This window comes from Bactrocera oleae, chromosome 6 (genome assembly GCF_042242935.1).
Source record: "Bactrocera oleae isolate idBacOlea1 chromosome 6, idBacOlea1, whole genome shotgun sequence".
NCBI lineage: Eukaryota > Metazoa > Arthropoda > Insecta > Diptera > Tephritidae > Bactrocera > Bactrocera oleae.
In genome coordinates, this window is record NC_091540.1 from 121,831 (window position 1) to 136,857 (window position 15,027).

Consider the following 15,027-nt stretch of genomic DNA (forward strand, 5'->3'; position numbering starts at 1 on the left):
CATATAAGTACTTGCTTTCGATCGTTCAGTTTGTATGGAAGCTATATGGTATAGTGGCCCGATATCAATATCTCAAAAATTGAGCGACTAGTTTGTATATATACAGACGGACGGATAGACGGACATGGCTCAATCTACTTAAATCGTCACGATGGTCATTTATATATAATATATTCTGACCTGCCCAAATTCAGATTTCTGACGTTTTCTTTTTGGTGTTACAAACATCGTAGCAAACTTAATATACCCTTTTCAGGGTATAAAACTACAAAATGCTTAAAAACATTACAACAAAAAACAGGCTAAATGTTAACTAATTTATAAAATTATTTAATAAAAAACTTAAGTGGAATAAACTGAAGTTAAATTAACTAAATAAGACTATATGAAATAAGATATAAAAAAAAAATAAAACTATATGAAAAAAATGATGAATAAAACTATAAAAAAATGAGCCTACATACATTTTTTTCATACTTTTGTTGCAATCGAAATAAAACGGTCGTGTTTTTTTTTTCAAATTTAAACAAAAAAAAAATTAAATCAAATCCAGCTAAATTAATAACAAAATAAAATTATATTTATTATTTATATATAAATATATAAAATATAAGAATATAAATTAAATTAAAAAAGTGTAACAAAATAAAAGATGATTTTTACTTTAATATGTTTTTTATTTCTTACCCTACAACAACATTTAAATTCATTTTTTTCTGTTCTTCGAATATGTTTTTAAGTTGCCAGGGTTGCAATCGAAATGATATGCTTTGGTGTAACTTCTTTAATTCAATTATAACTATTTTTTCAATTACCATTTAAAAGTAAGAACGCTATATTTATGTTATGACGTAATTTAGCTGCCTATACCTCAAAGATTAAGGGGCACATCTAGTGTGACAGAATCAAAAAAAGCGATAACTACTTTATCAAATGTCAGCAAGTTTTAAGAATATATTTATATATTATATACATTAATGCACATTTTAAGAAGACCCAATAAAATTTTTGAAGAAACACAGATCCTCCACTGCTGCAGTGAATCCGGCATGCTTTTACGAAAAACATATTTAAAGATAAACTGGTTAAGCTGATTGAACAGCGTGGCTACACTTTAGAAGGCTGTAACTCAAAAACAATTTGAGATATCGATTAAAAATTTTATTATGTTATCTCTATCGATATATGAAATAATACGACTTTTTAAATGCACACTAACTGTCTTCCTTAATCAAGTGAGGATTTAGGACAGTGATTGACATTTGATTCTAAAGTTATTTTCAGCTTTCTGCCTTTTATGAATTTTCAATAAAATATCTCTTGAAAAATAAGTGATTTTAAGAAAAGAGCAAGTGTCAAACGCCTATCTTACAACTGCCAATTTCGTCCAACACAACACAGCATATGACAACAAAATGACAGGTATCTTCACTTTTACTTAGAACTGTCTTTGTATTTTCTCATTTTCATTGTAAAGCTATGTTAGTATTTTAAATATATTTTGTTTAAAATGTTTAAAAAATATTGTGCGATTTCAAGAATTTTAGGTACATATTATATAATATAATAATTTTCACTTTCTGCACATTTTAAGTTAGTTTCAAAGCTCTCAAAAATGTGATTTAGATAAAGTTGAACTAACATAAATCATCATGCTTTTAGTATAAACTCCAAATAAACTCCCATATTATCCTTAATGAGAACGTAACATGTGCATCTTAAAAGCCATTTTATGTTACATTCGATCGTGGAGGACTCACAATAATTTTGAGGACTATGGTTTCCAAGGAAATGCGCTATGGTTTCCAAGGAATTCCTTCAAACTGTTACAGGCTTTTTTCTCCTCACTACTAAGTAACTTCTGGAAAACATCATAATCCATAATTTTTCTCACCTCATGACAAAAACAGAGTCCATCTATCATGTCGTTTTAAGGGCGGGATATTCGAACATCAGAATTCAGTAAATTCTATGTTTTAATCGGGATGCCAATGACTCTGCTTTATTTTTTAATAGATTTAAGTTTCTTATTTTATTATGAAAATCTTCAGACTTGTATTACGAAAATCTTCAGACATGGTATTTTTGGTTCAGATTCTAGATTTTTCGAGAACAGCGCGCGAAGACCGACATTATATGGGCGCGAAAATTAAAAATGGTCAAATCTCTATAATTGATTAAAAAGAAAATATTTTCGATTTGTAATCGTCCTTTCTCATATATATTTGCTTATATAATCGGAATATATTAAGTAAAACCCATGCGAAAAAAAATTATTATTGACCTGTGTAATTTAAGCTTGAATATAAAAAACTGTAGTACGAAAAACTAATCGATATTTATAAAAAAAAAAATGGAAAACAAACTATTGCCCACTTTAAAAATGCGCAAATAAAAATAAAATTATTCCGAAAAATAATGTTAAAAAATGTTGATAAGAAAACAAACAATTAGTTAAATAGTATTTAAGCACGATATTTTAAAGAGCTAAAAAGAAAGTTTTTAAACTTGAAGCAGAGATGTGCAAATAATAATTTTTTAAAATTATTTTTAGACATACAAAATATTGTATTAAAAGAAAAATATCCTTATGATTATTTATTTATACGCATTTTTATATATTCGCGATAATTCGCTTCATTTTGATGGCATTTCATTACTCAGAAAATACTATTATACATATGTACATATATAGCATATATGATAAAGCAAAAACTTAAGTGAAGAGTAAATATATATATAAATGTTAACAAACTTTGTTTTTGTGGAAAAACTTAGCCTCTCTGATGATATTTTTTAAAGTACTAAGGATACCCAAATATTTTTTCGTATTAATTCTCTTTGCCTCGTAGACTGATATCCTTGAACCCAATTTTCTATCGAATCGTTTACTGCCAAAAGGCCTTGAAAGTTGGTCAAATGTTTTAAAATGCCAGAAAGTCAGTCTCTTCTTTATTGTATGTTCGAGTTTCTTTCCTTAATTGTGATGTATATATGTCTCATTTTTTTTGAATAAGTGGAAAGTTTATGCCAAAACAGGGGCCGCTGAGGAAGATACATCTTTTTTCCACTCTCACGACAACGTCAAACGAAAACGGTCGTGGTCGAATCCGAAGCAAATTGGCTTGGCAGGATTAACTGTCAGGGAGAGTTTTATTGAACGAAAAGGTGCACATTTGACCTAAATCGGCTGAATATAATCTTCAATTCACTGCAATAATAAATCTTACTGGACCTTATACAGTATCCGACGAAACTATGTAAACGTTATGAATCTAAAGACCAAAAATACATATATTTTGAGAAGTGAAATTTATTGCTTTGTTTTTCTATTTTGCTTATGAACGTATTGCATTATTCGAACTATTAGTTGCAAAACACGCGATCATCTGAAAAAGAGAAATATTCAGCAACGACATAAGTATGTACACCTATATATTATAAGGTTACCTTCTAAGGAGAGCATCAATTTTAAGTGTTATTGCCATTAGCGTTATTTACAGCCAAAAAACATCGAGGCATGCTGTATAGTTCTGAAGAAGCGATTGCAGTATGTTTTCTCAGCAGTTATTCAATCTATTAAAAATCTCTCGTTTATTGGAACGACAAGAAGTCGGTCGAGTTACCATCCAAATATTGCCGTAAATGCTCAATAGGGTTTAGTTAAGGGCTTTGGGTAGGCCATGGTAGGGGCTCTAGGGATTTTTAATCGAAATATTCTTTCACAACCCGGCTTATGTATATGTTTGGGCTCATTGCTGGCATATAAAGTTATCTTGTACTTGTAAGCCCAATTTTTGTGCAGCGAGATTTTTGCAGATTTTTTATGATTATGAATTTTTACCTTTCCCAATTTTTTTTACTGATATTTATAAAAATTATTTACACACAGAAACACAAATATTGCCAGACAATTACTTAAGTGGGAATCAAAAATTCTTCATTATGCAAGCGAAACAAAAGCTAGCTGTAAAAATTATACCGTTACTCTTTGCCTGCATACAGTATGTACTAAGAGTATCTGCAACCTTTTAATTGTCGAACTCTTGGAAGAAATAGTCAAAGAATAGTAAAAAGTGTGGTGAGGTATTCATAATTTTGTCGGATACTGTAGAATATATTACTTCATTAAACTTTGAGATGACTCTTCAGAACGGTTGATAGATTTGAAGAGGCCACTTTTAGCTAAAAATTCATACAACAAAATGTAAACGATGCGATCGAGATACCCTACGATATAAAAACAGGGAAAATTAAAGGAATTAAAAAGAGTTTTTGTAACGTCACTTTAGCGACGATATAAAAGATTAGAAATGTACAGTGATGAACTAATAGACAACAACATTTTTTTTAGAAAATTTTATATATAATTCATGACGCGAAAAAGTGAAGTGGTTTGAAAATGTTCCGATAACATATAGTTATTTTCTGATTAAAAATATTTTAAAACTCTTCCTAACACGCGATTTACACATATTTAGACACATCTACACATCTTCTATTAAATGTCAAAAAGAAAAATATCAGTTATAGTTTTTTCAACGAAATTGTTTAAAAAAATTTGATTGGAATACTAATTTCAAATTTTTTAAACTACCGTTATTTGACACAAATATATATTTTTGCATATATTATATTTCACCAAGTGAAGTTGCCAGAAATCGTAGGGAACTTCTATAGCAATGTATCACAATCAGTACATTTATGCGCGGGAGCGTCGCCGCTTTGGACGTCAACCCTTGCTAAGCGATCGCACACAGCTAATGCTGAGCATACAGCCGAGTCAACGAATGCGTAACTCATATATCTTACGCAATCCGATGAATAGCAGCACACAGCTGAGCGATCAAATGGCCTACAGTTGGGTGGAGACTGATAATGTGACCTACGCCGAGCATGGCATGTATCATTACGAGGGCGGCTGGCCGCGCGAAGTCAACATCAACGACGAAGAGTCGACAATGCGATACCGCAAGAAGATCGAGCGAGAGGACAACTGGGGTGTGCAGGTGATGCATTTGATACATACATCGATGGATGTGACGGCACAAAATAGCGCAGTAAATATTTATCAAGAATTCTTCGTCGACTTGCCACCAGAGCTGGGCAAGGACATACGCATGCCATTTGAGGCGCGGCAATGCAATATCTTTCATGATCCGTTAAAACCCGTGCGACCTATCACCGTGCTTGATTGGATGCCAAGCGAGCGGCGCAAATTCCTATCGCAACCGACCAACTTCAATAGGGTGGCACCGTCACGCACGGCAGTTATCACTACGAAGCCGATAGCAGATATAGCAGACGAAGATGAAAATGTACAAACTATGTCGGAGACAATGCGTACTGATGGCAATCCTAACTCGTTCTATGTCTGGGATCAAGGCAACGCTTTGAATCCAGAAGTGGTGCTCGAATCCACGGAGCCTGTGCGACGTGCGCATTTTTGTCCACGTGATGATAATTTTATAGCCGCAGGACTGCAATCTGGCATGGTGGCGCTGTGGGATGCGCGCAATGGCGGTAAGCCTTTAAAGATTTCACCGCTCGAGGCTGCACATCGTGAGGAGGCCGCCGCCTTGTGTTGGGTGCATTCGAAGTCGAATTCTGAGTTCTACAGCGGTTCATATGACGGCTCTGTAAAATATTGGGATGGTCGCGATTTGGAAACACCCATACAAGAAATTCTACTCGATCCCGAACCAACCGACGATCAGAAGAACGAACGCGCACATGGCGTGACAGTATTGGAATTCGAGTACACCATACCGGTGCGTTATATTATCGCCAGCGATCAGGGTTACATATTTATCGGCAATCGTAAAGGTATGTTGCCGACGGAGGTGTTAATCTCCAACTATCGCCTCTTCTCGGGTCCGATACGTACGATCGAACGCAATCCGTTTTTTGTGAAGAATTTTCTGATTGCCGCCGATTGGTGTGTGAAAATCTGGGCGGAGGAGTGTAAAGGTGCACCCACGACACTACTAATGAAGAAGAAGAATGAAATGTTGTGCGGCACCTGGAGTCCCGCGCGCTGTTCGCTCTTCGTCACTGGTGATGCGCGCGGCGAAGTCGACTTTTGGGACATACTACTGCATCAAAGAAAACCCATATTTACGCTGAAATTGAAGCAACCAATTAAATATGTCAAATTTCGTCCGGATGGTAAATACTTGGCGGTGGCGCTAGAAAATGGTGATGTTCAACTGTTTGAGCTAGATCCGGCCTTGAGACAGAGTGCTGCTAAGGACAAAGCATTGCTAATGGCGGTGAGTATGATTGAAAAATGGCAACTCAAGCCATTTTTAGAACGGAATGTTATAAAAAAAATTTCCTTCCAGCTCTTCGAGCGCGAACTTTTCCGGTCGAAATTGCTGGAAGGACGTGTCGAGGAAGTAAAACTCAAACGCAAGACCTCGCTTCTCGAAGCTGAGACAAAACAACGCGAAGCCGAATTAGATTTGATCGCTGAACTTGATCCCGATGACCCAGACCAATTCTTGCAGATTATCGAAAATGACACCGAATTCAAGGATATGTTGAAAATATTCAAGGACAGTACTTTCAATATTGACAAAAAACGGCAAGAACGTCAATTCGTTATGGAGCGCACCGATTTCGAGAAAGTCGAAGGCGAATCGGACTTAGAGGGACTTACTGCCGAAGAGATAGCAGCACTACAAGGTACCGAGAACATGAATACTGTAGGTGTTTTAGGTGATGCGGCCAGTACTGCGGCCGCGGGAGTGGCAGGCGCTGGCGTTAAGGGCGCCGGTATTAAGGGCGCAGCAGGCGCAGCCGGCGCGGATGAAAAGGAAGCAGCAATCGGTGATAAGCGCATAAAAGTGCTAAAGCGTATGGCGGACAAGGATAAATAATTGGCAAATAAATATATTTTTTATAAAAAAAAATCTCATATATTTATGGATGTCAAACTACATTTGGTTTGTTATTAAAAAACGCATATTTTTTCCGCTAACTCTGGTATCTGTATAGCTCTCATATCCACCACGATAATGCTCATTTGTCGGCGCACAGCGTTCGCTTTACGCACCAACATCTTCACCTCAAAATAATCCATCAGAAATTTCCATTTGCATTGTCCTTTCTCTTGACCGCTTAGCGTTTGATACTCCTGTGGCGTTAGAGCAAGCACGCGTTCGGCTACAGCGCCTGAAAGACGCGCCTCCAACAATGTACCAGTGTGATCGCTAAACTGCACATTTATGTTGAAGAAGCATTCGTACTGCGCACCATCGTGGTTAAGCGATAATTCTAGCTGGCATTTAGGTGCATCGCATTCAGTTTGATTTCTCGTAAGCAAAGTATGGCAGGACTTACTGCTTGAAATGAGTGTAATTTGAAGGTATGATATGACTTTTATAAACATTTCCGCTTACCATCTGCGACTGATGACTTGACCAATGCCATCAAAATCGAAATGTGTCAACATGGCATAGAGAACGACGGTGAATTGCTCTTTGTCATCTTTGAGTTCACCTTCAGCGCGCGCATACAGCTGTTTAACTGTCATCTGAGTTTTTATTTCAGCGGCTAAAATATTGTTAAAACTATTAAGTTATGAACCTTGCAAAGCAACTGCTTACCATCCACTTGATTATTCATTGTGTACGCCAACGAATCCCAAGGCTTAGTTGTTAGAGTGCTAGCAAATTTCATTAAGGCATCCACCTCCGAGCCAATGGGATTCTCATAGGCCAAAGTGCGTCCACTGAAAGTTAGCGTGGTGCTTTTGTAGAATTCTGAGTATGCAAGCTTCACCTCTATCAAGTGTAACGCCGTGCCCATACCCTCCCAATACTGTTCCGCGCGTTGTATCCAATCCGCCTGCCAAATGCTCAATATAACGCCGTTTCTGTAGCTGTTGTCGATCACAATCAACTCAAGACAGTTCAGCATTTCACCATTGCGTTTGCTGCGCACCTCTTTGACCGGGCGTTGTGCCGCTACCAAAACCAGTAAATCGACAAACTGGTCCTTTGTGCTGCTTTCCTTCACGCCACAGCACACATCTTGCAATTTGAGCGCGCTGCAGAGTGGCTTATGTGGTACGCGGCGCAAATTGTGCAGCTCTCGAAAGGCATTCATATCGCGGTAGTTGTTCGTGTCCAAACGCCCTTGACCTTCATTTAACACTAGTGCGAACGGCACCGTTGGCAGCGGTTGAAAACGCGCATTATCTGACAAAGTGGATTTATCATACACCATCGTGGGCACGACGCTCGGTGTGATGACATCGATAATGTCATAAATCTTGAATTTACGGTTATATTCAGTGACCATCTCCTTGGTGCCCCAAACTTTACAATTGATGATGTGTCTTTTAGAGTCGCGCAGAGTGAAGCTCATAACGCCACGAAATTCAGGCGAATCGCGCACGAGAAAAGTGTTGGGTGTTGTTTTTGTAAGTATAATGCCAGTAATTAACGCGTTTTTCAGCTCTGCTTTAAGCTCAGCTATTTTTTTGGGCGTAACATCTGCCATTTTTCAAATTCACTCGAAAAATATTTGAACAAATAAACTGCGCTAAAAATAACGGTTGCGGAAAATGAACAACTGGCATTTGGCCATTAGTTAAGTAACAGTGCTGCCATTGAACAAAATAAATAACAGCGCTATATAATGTGGTTGCCATGCAACAGCACTTTATTGTTTTAATATAGATTTATTAGTTGCATACCTTCAGTTGCGCTGAAGATGTGTCGAAATTATTTATTTTGTAATAATAACTAAAAAATAATAAAATGGAGTACGCTTTTAAGAAGGAGCGCCGCACATTCGGTTCTAGCGTAAGCTTCAGCGATAAAGATGAGGTCATCTTTTCGGAAAACTCCTCGCAAGAGCTCGCTAAGGGCTACATACTTAAAAATCCAGTGGATCGCGCAACGCTATTCACTAGACAAATGGCCTTGAGTGACGCGAACACCGAGCGTGCTACATACAAGCATGTCGGTATCACGCATAACGAAGGCGGTTGGCCCAAAGACATTAATATGTCCGATCCGGAGCAAACGGTGCGTTATAAAAGGAAAATTGAGAAAGATGAAAATTACATAACGCAAGTGATGAATCTTACCAACCCGATGGAACATTATATACACCAAAATAATGCAGTGAATATTTATGAAAATTATTTTGAGGATCTCGATCCGGCGCCATTGCCCGAACCGTGTCGCTCACGCACCGTGAACGTTTATCGTGATCCCAATCCCATAAAAGTGCCCGTTACACATTTATCTTGGTCACCGGATGGTGCCATAAAAATGGCGGTTAGTCATTGTGATATGAAATTTCAGGGTGATAAAACGGGTCAACGTTGTAATTCGTACATTTGGGAAATTGAGAATCCAAATGAACCGTTTCTAACGCTTGAGCCCAAAGTGGCCTGTGTATGTTTGGAATACAATCAAAAAGATCCGACAAGTTTGGTTAGTGGCATGTATAATGGGCAGGTGGCCGCTTGGGATACGCGACATGGCAAATATCCGGTGATGATAAGCGAACGTGAGATATGTCATCGTGATCCGGTCAACTCCGTGTTGTGGAATAATTCTAAGAGTGGCACGGAATTCTTCTCCGGCGGTTCAGATGGACAAGTACTGTGGTGGGATACGCGCAAATTGAGTGAACCATTGGATAAACTGTTGATGGATCCAATACGTAGCGACGAGCAAGATCTGGCACGTTCGTTTGGCGTTTCGGTGCTGGAGTATGAAACTACCATACCTACACGTTTTATGGCTGGCACCGAAATGGGTATGTTATTCTCGTGCAATCGGAAAGGCAAGACACCCATGGAGAAGATACAGATAAGGGTGAGTTATAACTAAAATAATTTTTCTGTTTAGTGTTGTCAGTGCACTTTTTCTCCTTAGATGATGTGCCACTTGGGCCCGGTGTATGCCATAACGCGCAATCCGGCTTTTGTAAAGAATTTCCTAACCGTTGGCGATTGGTGCGCTCGCATTTGGTCCGAAGATTGCCGTGAGAGCTCGATAATATGGACTAAAAATAGTGACGCTATGCTGACCGATGGTGCTTGGAGTTACACGAAGTAAATTCTCTTCAAAGATTAATATACAAATAAATTATTTTAAAAATCTTATTATTTTTCAGGGTTTCTCAATTCTTCATCACGCGCATGGATGGCGTGCTGGACACATGGGATTTATTACACCAACAAAATCAACCAGTTTTAACGGTAAAAGTGTGCGATGAGCCACTGCATTGCGTGCGCACGAATGAAAACGGTAAATATGTCAGCTGTGGCAGCAAGCTAGGCGCAACTTTTCTTATCGAAGTTTCCGATAACATGGTGATGTCGGCGAAAAATGATAAACCGTTGCTGACGGCGGTGGGTATGAGTAATTTTTTTTGTACTTTTCTAAGATTTACACTTTTGTAACGTATAAAACATTTATATTGCTTGTTATTTTACTTATCGATTATTATTTAGTAACTATAGATATTTCTTTACAGATGTTTGAACGTGAAAATCGCAGAGAGAAAATTTTGGAAGCCAAATCGCGTGAAATCAAGCTGAAAGTCAAAACGAATCAAGGACAGGACCAAGGTGATCTAACTATGCTCAACGGACGCATCAATGTTGCGCCATTTAAAGATGCTTGTGAACAGGCAGCGGCGGAGTATTTCGTTGCTGTAGAGCAGGAACGTTTAAGACGTATACCTGGCAACAAGCGTAGGTGATTTATTATTATTTTTTCTTAAAATTATGTAGAAAAGTGAGGAGTTAACTTTTTTCTAACATTTTACAGAAGAAGGGGATGAAGCTGAGCCGTCTGACATTGACAGCGCCAGAACTTGAATGAAAGTAGCACATATAAAAATATATGACTATAGTTCAATTGATGTTACGCTTTTGTTGTTGTATATACAAGTAATTGCACGAAAATAAAAATAAAAAAATCATGAAACACATATTTTGATTTCCTGTTTTTAACCAAATATTGCATTGTATGTAAAAACTGCTGTGCGAAATCGGTAATATCGCGTGCAATAATTCAATCGAATTTGATTAACGGTATATAAATTTTTTATTTCAAGCATTTATACTTCATTAATTAATTTCTCAAACAATGTGTAACCCTGTGCTTAGTTATTGTCCTGTTTCTACATAACTTTCCAACACTGCGCTCTTATCATAAATGTGACAGCTCAATTTGTCATTGACGTTTGATATTTTTCATGTGTTTCCTGTAAATTTTGGTGAGTTCGTAAATTCTAACAAAATATCGCGATAATTAAGTGAAAAAACGTGTTAATCTTAATTAGTCCGCAAAAACTGTGCAATTGTTGAGTTGAACAGCATTTACTATAGTGTTAACGTGTGTGAACTTTTTCATTAGCGCGACCGTCATAAAAGGCGAACAGCTGATTTCACTAGTTGCTCTGCTTTCAGGTGCCTACGTGACTCATGAACATGTGCCAATGGTGGACAAACTTCAAAAGCCAACAATAGTAACAACAACACGTGCGAAATAAGACTAACAACAAAAGAAACAGTGAAGGTAAACAACAAAAGTGCAATACCAAGCCCAAGCAAAGAAAAATTAACAGCGAACACAAATCAATTGCTGCGACGGTGCAGAACAAACCAGACATATATTTTGAGTGAAAGTTTTAAAAGAGTGAATTAAAAATGACGTTACAATAATTATAAAATAATAAAACATAATTTATGAATAGTTGGTTCGGTTGTGAAATGCAGCAATCAGCAAAAGATTTGCAATAATAAATATTCAAATATTTATTATAGGAGATTTTGAGCGCTCTACTTGATTAATACAAATTCTAATAATTGTTTACTAGTATTGCAATTAAAAGCCGCAAAAAGTTCGAAAGAGATAGTGTAAAGTTTAATGACATAAAGTGTGCTTATTAAATAAAACAAAAAAGAACTAAGCTTGGATTTTCTACAAGCCAAAGGAACAACATTAATCTAAAGCAGCAACAAAAGCCAAACACCAAGGTAAGCCGTGCGAAAAGTTACTTGACATCAATCGCACTAAAAATAGCCATATATATGCATATATTCATATAAGTATATATTTGTTTGCATAATAGTTATGTATACATTTCAATTCAGTAACCGTTAGTGAAAAAGTCAAATTCATTAATAAACTTCCGTCTTGAAAAAAGATGTACTATTATGTGACTGCAAAAAAATGTGCCGTTAATAATAAAAAAAGCGATTATTACTGTATTTTAATATATTAGTAAATATGTGAATACTTTAGGGCGAGCCCACCTTTTTGAAATTACCACGCTACCACTTGCCGGTGTACCACCCTGTAATCTTAAAGCTTTCTGTGTATCAGAAGGACCGAATGCAACGCCTTTTACTTATGAGCCCTACATGTACAAATATTTTTGTGGTCCTCTATGTTTATCTATATCTTGTCTGGAATTCTGGGATGTTTCTGTTGCAGCAGTTGCATAGTGCCCATTGCTCACGTAGGCCATCGCTTTTTGTCTTTTTGTGGTATGTTCATATGTGCTTACATATCTAAATACCTATCTACTTATTCGGGTGTTAGATTTGCATTTTCTTAATTAGCTAAAAATATAAAAAATTTTATAAAAATAATTTTTTTTTTGTTTTTGATGGAAATGTGTTTAGTAATTAGTTATTTGTAACTAATTACAGAGCGCATTTGTATGCAAGTAGTTCAGATTTCCGCATTTAAATTATTTCTTTGTTTACTTTAAAAATATTAGTATTTTTAGCAAAACTTATATCGATTAATATGCTATAATAACGATTTAGTTGTTAAATTTCGAAACTACTTTCATTTTAAAATTCAACAACCCACATCTTACTGCAACAAAACTTTAGTTTTTACAAAAATACGGTGTTTCCCTCTGATTTGTATTAAACTCTATACTAAAGTACTAAAATTGGGTTAATCGAGTTATGAATCACCAGCTTATTGCTTTAAATGGTCGTACTTTTATAATTCACGTAATAATAAAACGAGTTTAAATGCATTTACACATAATGAATGTCTGCGCGAAAGAACTTTCAAAAATGAATCGCAACAACTTAACAACTTCGAAATCATAATTAAAAACCTTGTGAAATAGATTGAATGTGTACGCATATAATCGTAGTAGTAACGCCTTTCTTGAATTAAGCATTCACATATAATTAGCAATATATACACATACTAACATCAATATATGCAGATTTGTTATATTATATATAATTATTATACCCCTGGCTATTTATTTAGGCATGCTTAGACATAAATAAATTACTAAATGTAAATAAATTAAAATGTAAAAAAGCAGAAATAATTTTTTTTTTTTTCATTCCAGCACAATGTTGGATGTCATCCAGCCTATCAGCATGGACTTAACACTCAAAGAATCTGCCACTAACGCCACGACCAACAATGAAGTTGTTGTGGTGCGAGCCAAGCCGAAGAAAGTTTTCAAGCCCAAAGCTCGCATCAATCGCATTCCACAGTCACTGCTCGATGATCCAGTGCTACAGAAGGCCATCGATCGTCTGCCATCTAATTACAACTTTGAGCTGCACAAAACCATCTGGCGCATACGTGATATGAAAGCAAAGCGTGTGGCATTGCAACTGCCCGAGGGACTGCTTATGTATTCAATGATTATAGCCGATATAATTGAACGTTTCACCGATGCCGACACCGTCATCATGGGTGACGTCACTTATGGCGCTTGTTGTGTGGACGATTACACCGCCAAAGCTCTGGGTGCCGATTTATTGGTGCATTATGGGCACAGCTGCCTCATACCGGTCGATCAGACTACTGACATTAAAGTGCTATATGTCTTTGTGGATATTAAAATTGATCCATTACATTTCATCGATTCCGTAAAATTGAATTTCAAACCGACTGATGGCCAAATTGCGCTCGTGAGTACAATACAATTTGTGACAACGCTACAAGCGGCTTCCACTGAACTTAAAGCAGCTGGCTATGATGTGATTGTGCCACAAGCGAAACCGTTAAGTCCCGGCGAAATATTGGGTTGCACATCGCCTGAATTGCCTGCCACCGCTAAGATGCTGATCTATCTCGGCGATGGTCGATTTCATTTGGAGTCGTGTATGATAGCGAATCCTACTTTGAAAGCATATAAATATGACCCTTACGATAAGAAATTCACGACTGAGGAGTATGACCATCGTGCTATGCAGTCAATACGTTATCGCGAAATTGAACGTGCACGATCGGCCAAAAAGATTGGCATTATTGTTGGCACATTGGGCAGACAAGGCAGTAGTCGTGTGCATAGATTTCTCGAAAAGCGTTTGTTTGCTAAAGGTTACGCAACAACAACTATTTTGTTATCTGAGATATTTCCACAAAAGTTGGCACTCTTCGCCAGCATTGATGCATTCGTGCAAATTGCATGTCCACGCTTATCCATTGATTGGGGCACCGCTTTTGCCAAACCCTTACTGAATCCCTATGAACTGTCGGTTGTATTAGGTGATGTCGAGTTTACACCACATAATGCAGCGCCGAAAAACAATGCGTATCCAATGGACTTCTATGCGACTGGCAGCCTTGGTCCGTGGACACCGAATTTCAAACCACCAGCTGTGGGCGAGTGTGATAACAAACCATCTGAGGCGTGTTGTGGCCGCTGTGTGCGTGCAGAATTGGAAAAGGACGGCAACGATGGAGCGCGTGCAGCCACAATAGAGGATATATTGGATTTTAAGAAAGGATAAGCGTAGCAAATGTTTGAAATATACGCACTAAAGCAACGGGTTTACCTAAGTACAGCTTTAGATTTAGTTAGTTTAAAGGAGTGTTATACTTATAATTGAGCGCAAGTGTTTGTTATTTGCTTAAATTGACAAAAAACAAAATCAACAATTACCGATAGTCTTTAAAATCGAAGTTAAATTATAATATAATTATTGGCATATAAATCCTTTTGTAAATGTTTTTATTTACAATTATTCTTTACTTAATGGTTTTATTTTAGTTATTT

At 36.9% G+C, this 15,027-nt stretch overlaps 4 protein-coding genes across 7 annotated transcripts; 3 read left to right on the forward strand and 1 right to left on the reverse strand.

Moving 5' to 3' along the window:
- Positions 1-4,509: 4,509 nt before the first annotated feature.
- On the forward strand, positions 4,510-6,982 carry LOC106619683 (dynein intermediate chain 3, ciliary). The gene is made up of 2 exons (XM_014237897.3): positions 4,510-6,272; positions 6,345-6,982. Exons 1-2 carry the CDS (start codon positions 4,683-4,685, stop codon positions 6,879-6,881), a joined length of 2,127 nt encoding a protein of 708 aa, XP_014093372.2. The 5' UTR covers positions 4,510-4,682; the 3' UTR covers positions 6,882-6,982.
- On the reverse strand, positions 6,896-8,595 carry hdm (meiosis specific with OB domains hold'em). 2 transcript variants are annotated; one of them, XM_014237899.3, is made up of 3 exons: positions 7,611-8,595; positions 7,404-7,557; positions 6,896-7,343 (listed from the first exon to the last, which is right to left on the reverse strand). In XM_014237899.3, the coding sequence occupies exons 1-3, from the start codon at positions 8,506-8,508 to the stop codon at positions 6,956-6,958; spliced, it is 1,440 nt and encodes a 479-aa protein (XP_014093374.3). In that variant the 5' UTR covers positions 8,509-8,595; the 3' UTR covers positions 6,896-6,955. The 2 variants fall into 2 exon arrangements, with proteins under 2 accessions (XP_014093374.3, XP_014093373.3); XM_014237898.3 differs by having other exon boundaries at positions 6,896-7,346.
- A 48-nt stretch (positions 8,596-8,643) lies between these two features.
- Dnai2 (dynein, axonemal, intermediate chain 2) lies at positions 8,644-10,977 on the forward strand. Of its 3 annotated transcripts, none has more exons than XM_014237910.3 (5): positions 8,644-9,839; positions 9,900-10,078; positions 10,141-10,378; positions 10,504-10,723; positions 10,800-10,977. In XM_014237910.3, the coding sequence occupies exons 1-5, from the start codon at positions 8,769-8,771 to the stop codon at positions 10,847-10,849; spliced, it is 1,758 nt and encodes a 585-aa protein (XP_014093385.2). In that variant the 5' UTR covers positions 8,644-8,768; the 3' UTR covers positions 10,850-10,977. The 3 variants fall into 3 exon arrangements, with proteins under 3 accessions (XP_014093385.2, XP_036214340.2, XP_036214341.2); XM_036358447.2 differs by having other exon boundaries at positions 10,504-10,727; positions 10,800-10,969; XM_036358448.2 differs by lacking the exon at positions 10,800-10,977 and having other exon boundaries at positions 10,141-10,382; positions 10,504-10,612.
- Positions 10,978-11,221: 244 nt separating this feature from the next.
- On the forward strand, positions 11,222-14,978 carry Dph1 (diphthamide biosynthesis 1). Its single transcript, XM_036358462.2, has 3 exons — positions 11,222-11,250; positions 11,444-12,013; positions 13,363-14,978. The coding sequence occupies exon 3, from the start codon at positions 13,367-13,369 to the stop codon at positions 14,759-14,761; it is 1,395 nt and encodes a 464-aa protein (XP_036214355.1). The 5' UTR covers positions 11,222-11,250; positions 11,444-12,013; positions 13,363-13,366; the 3' UTR covers positions 14,762-14,978.
- Positions 14,979-15,027: the final 49 nt, after the last annotated feature.

Coding starts and splice junctions, on each gene's coding strand:
- Dnai2 (XM_014237910.3), top strand. CDS start 8,769: ATGGAGTACGCTTTTAAGAAGGAGCGCCGCACATTCGGTTCTAGCGTA. Junction 9,840..9,899: donor TGGAGAAGATACAGATAAGG/GTGAGTTATAAC, acceptor TTTTCTCCTTAG/ATGATGTGCCACTTGGGCCC. Junction 10,079..10,140: donor GGTGCTTGGAGTTACACGAA/GTAAATTCTCTT, acceptor ATTATTTTTCAG/GGTTTCTCAATTCTTCATCA.
- Dph1 (XM_036358462.2), top strand. CDS start 13,367: ATGTTGGATGTCATCCAGCCTATCAGCATGGACTTAACACTCAAAGAA.
- LOC106619683 (XM_014237897.3), top strand. CDS start 4,683: ATGTATCACAATCAGTACATTTATGCGCGGGAGCGTCGCCGCTTTGGA. Junction 6,273..6,344: donor ACAAAGCATTGCTAATGGCG/GTGAGTATGATT, acceptor ATTTCCTTCCAG/CTCTTCGAGCGCGAACTTTT.
- hdm (XM_014237898.3), bottom strand. CDS start 8,508: ATGGCAGATGTTACGCCCAAAAAAATAGCTGAGCTTAAAGCAGAGCTG. Junction 7,558..7,610: donor AATGAATAATCAAGTGGATG/GTAAGCAGTTGC, acceptor ACAATATTTTAG/CCGCTGAAATAAAAACTCAG. Junction 7,347..7,403: donor CAAGTCATCAGTCGCAGATG/GTAAGCGGAAAT, acceptor ACTCATTTCAAG/CAGTAAGTCCTGCCATACTT.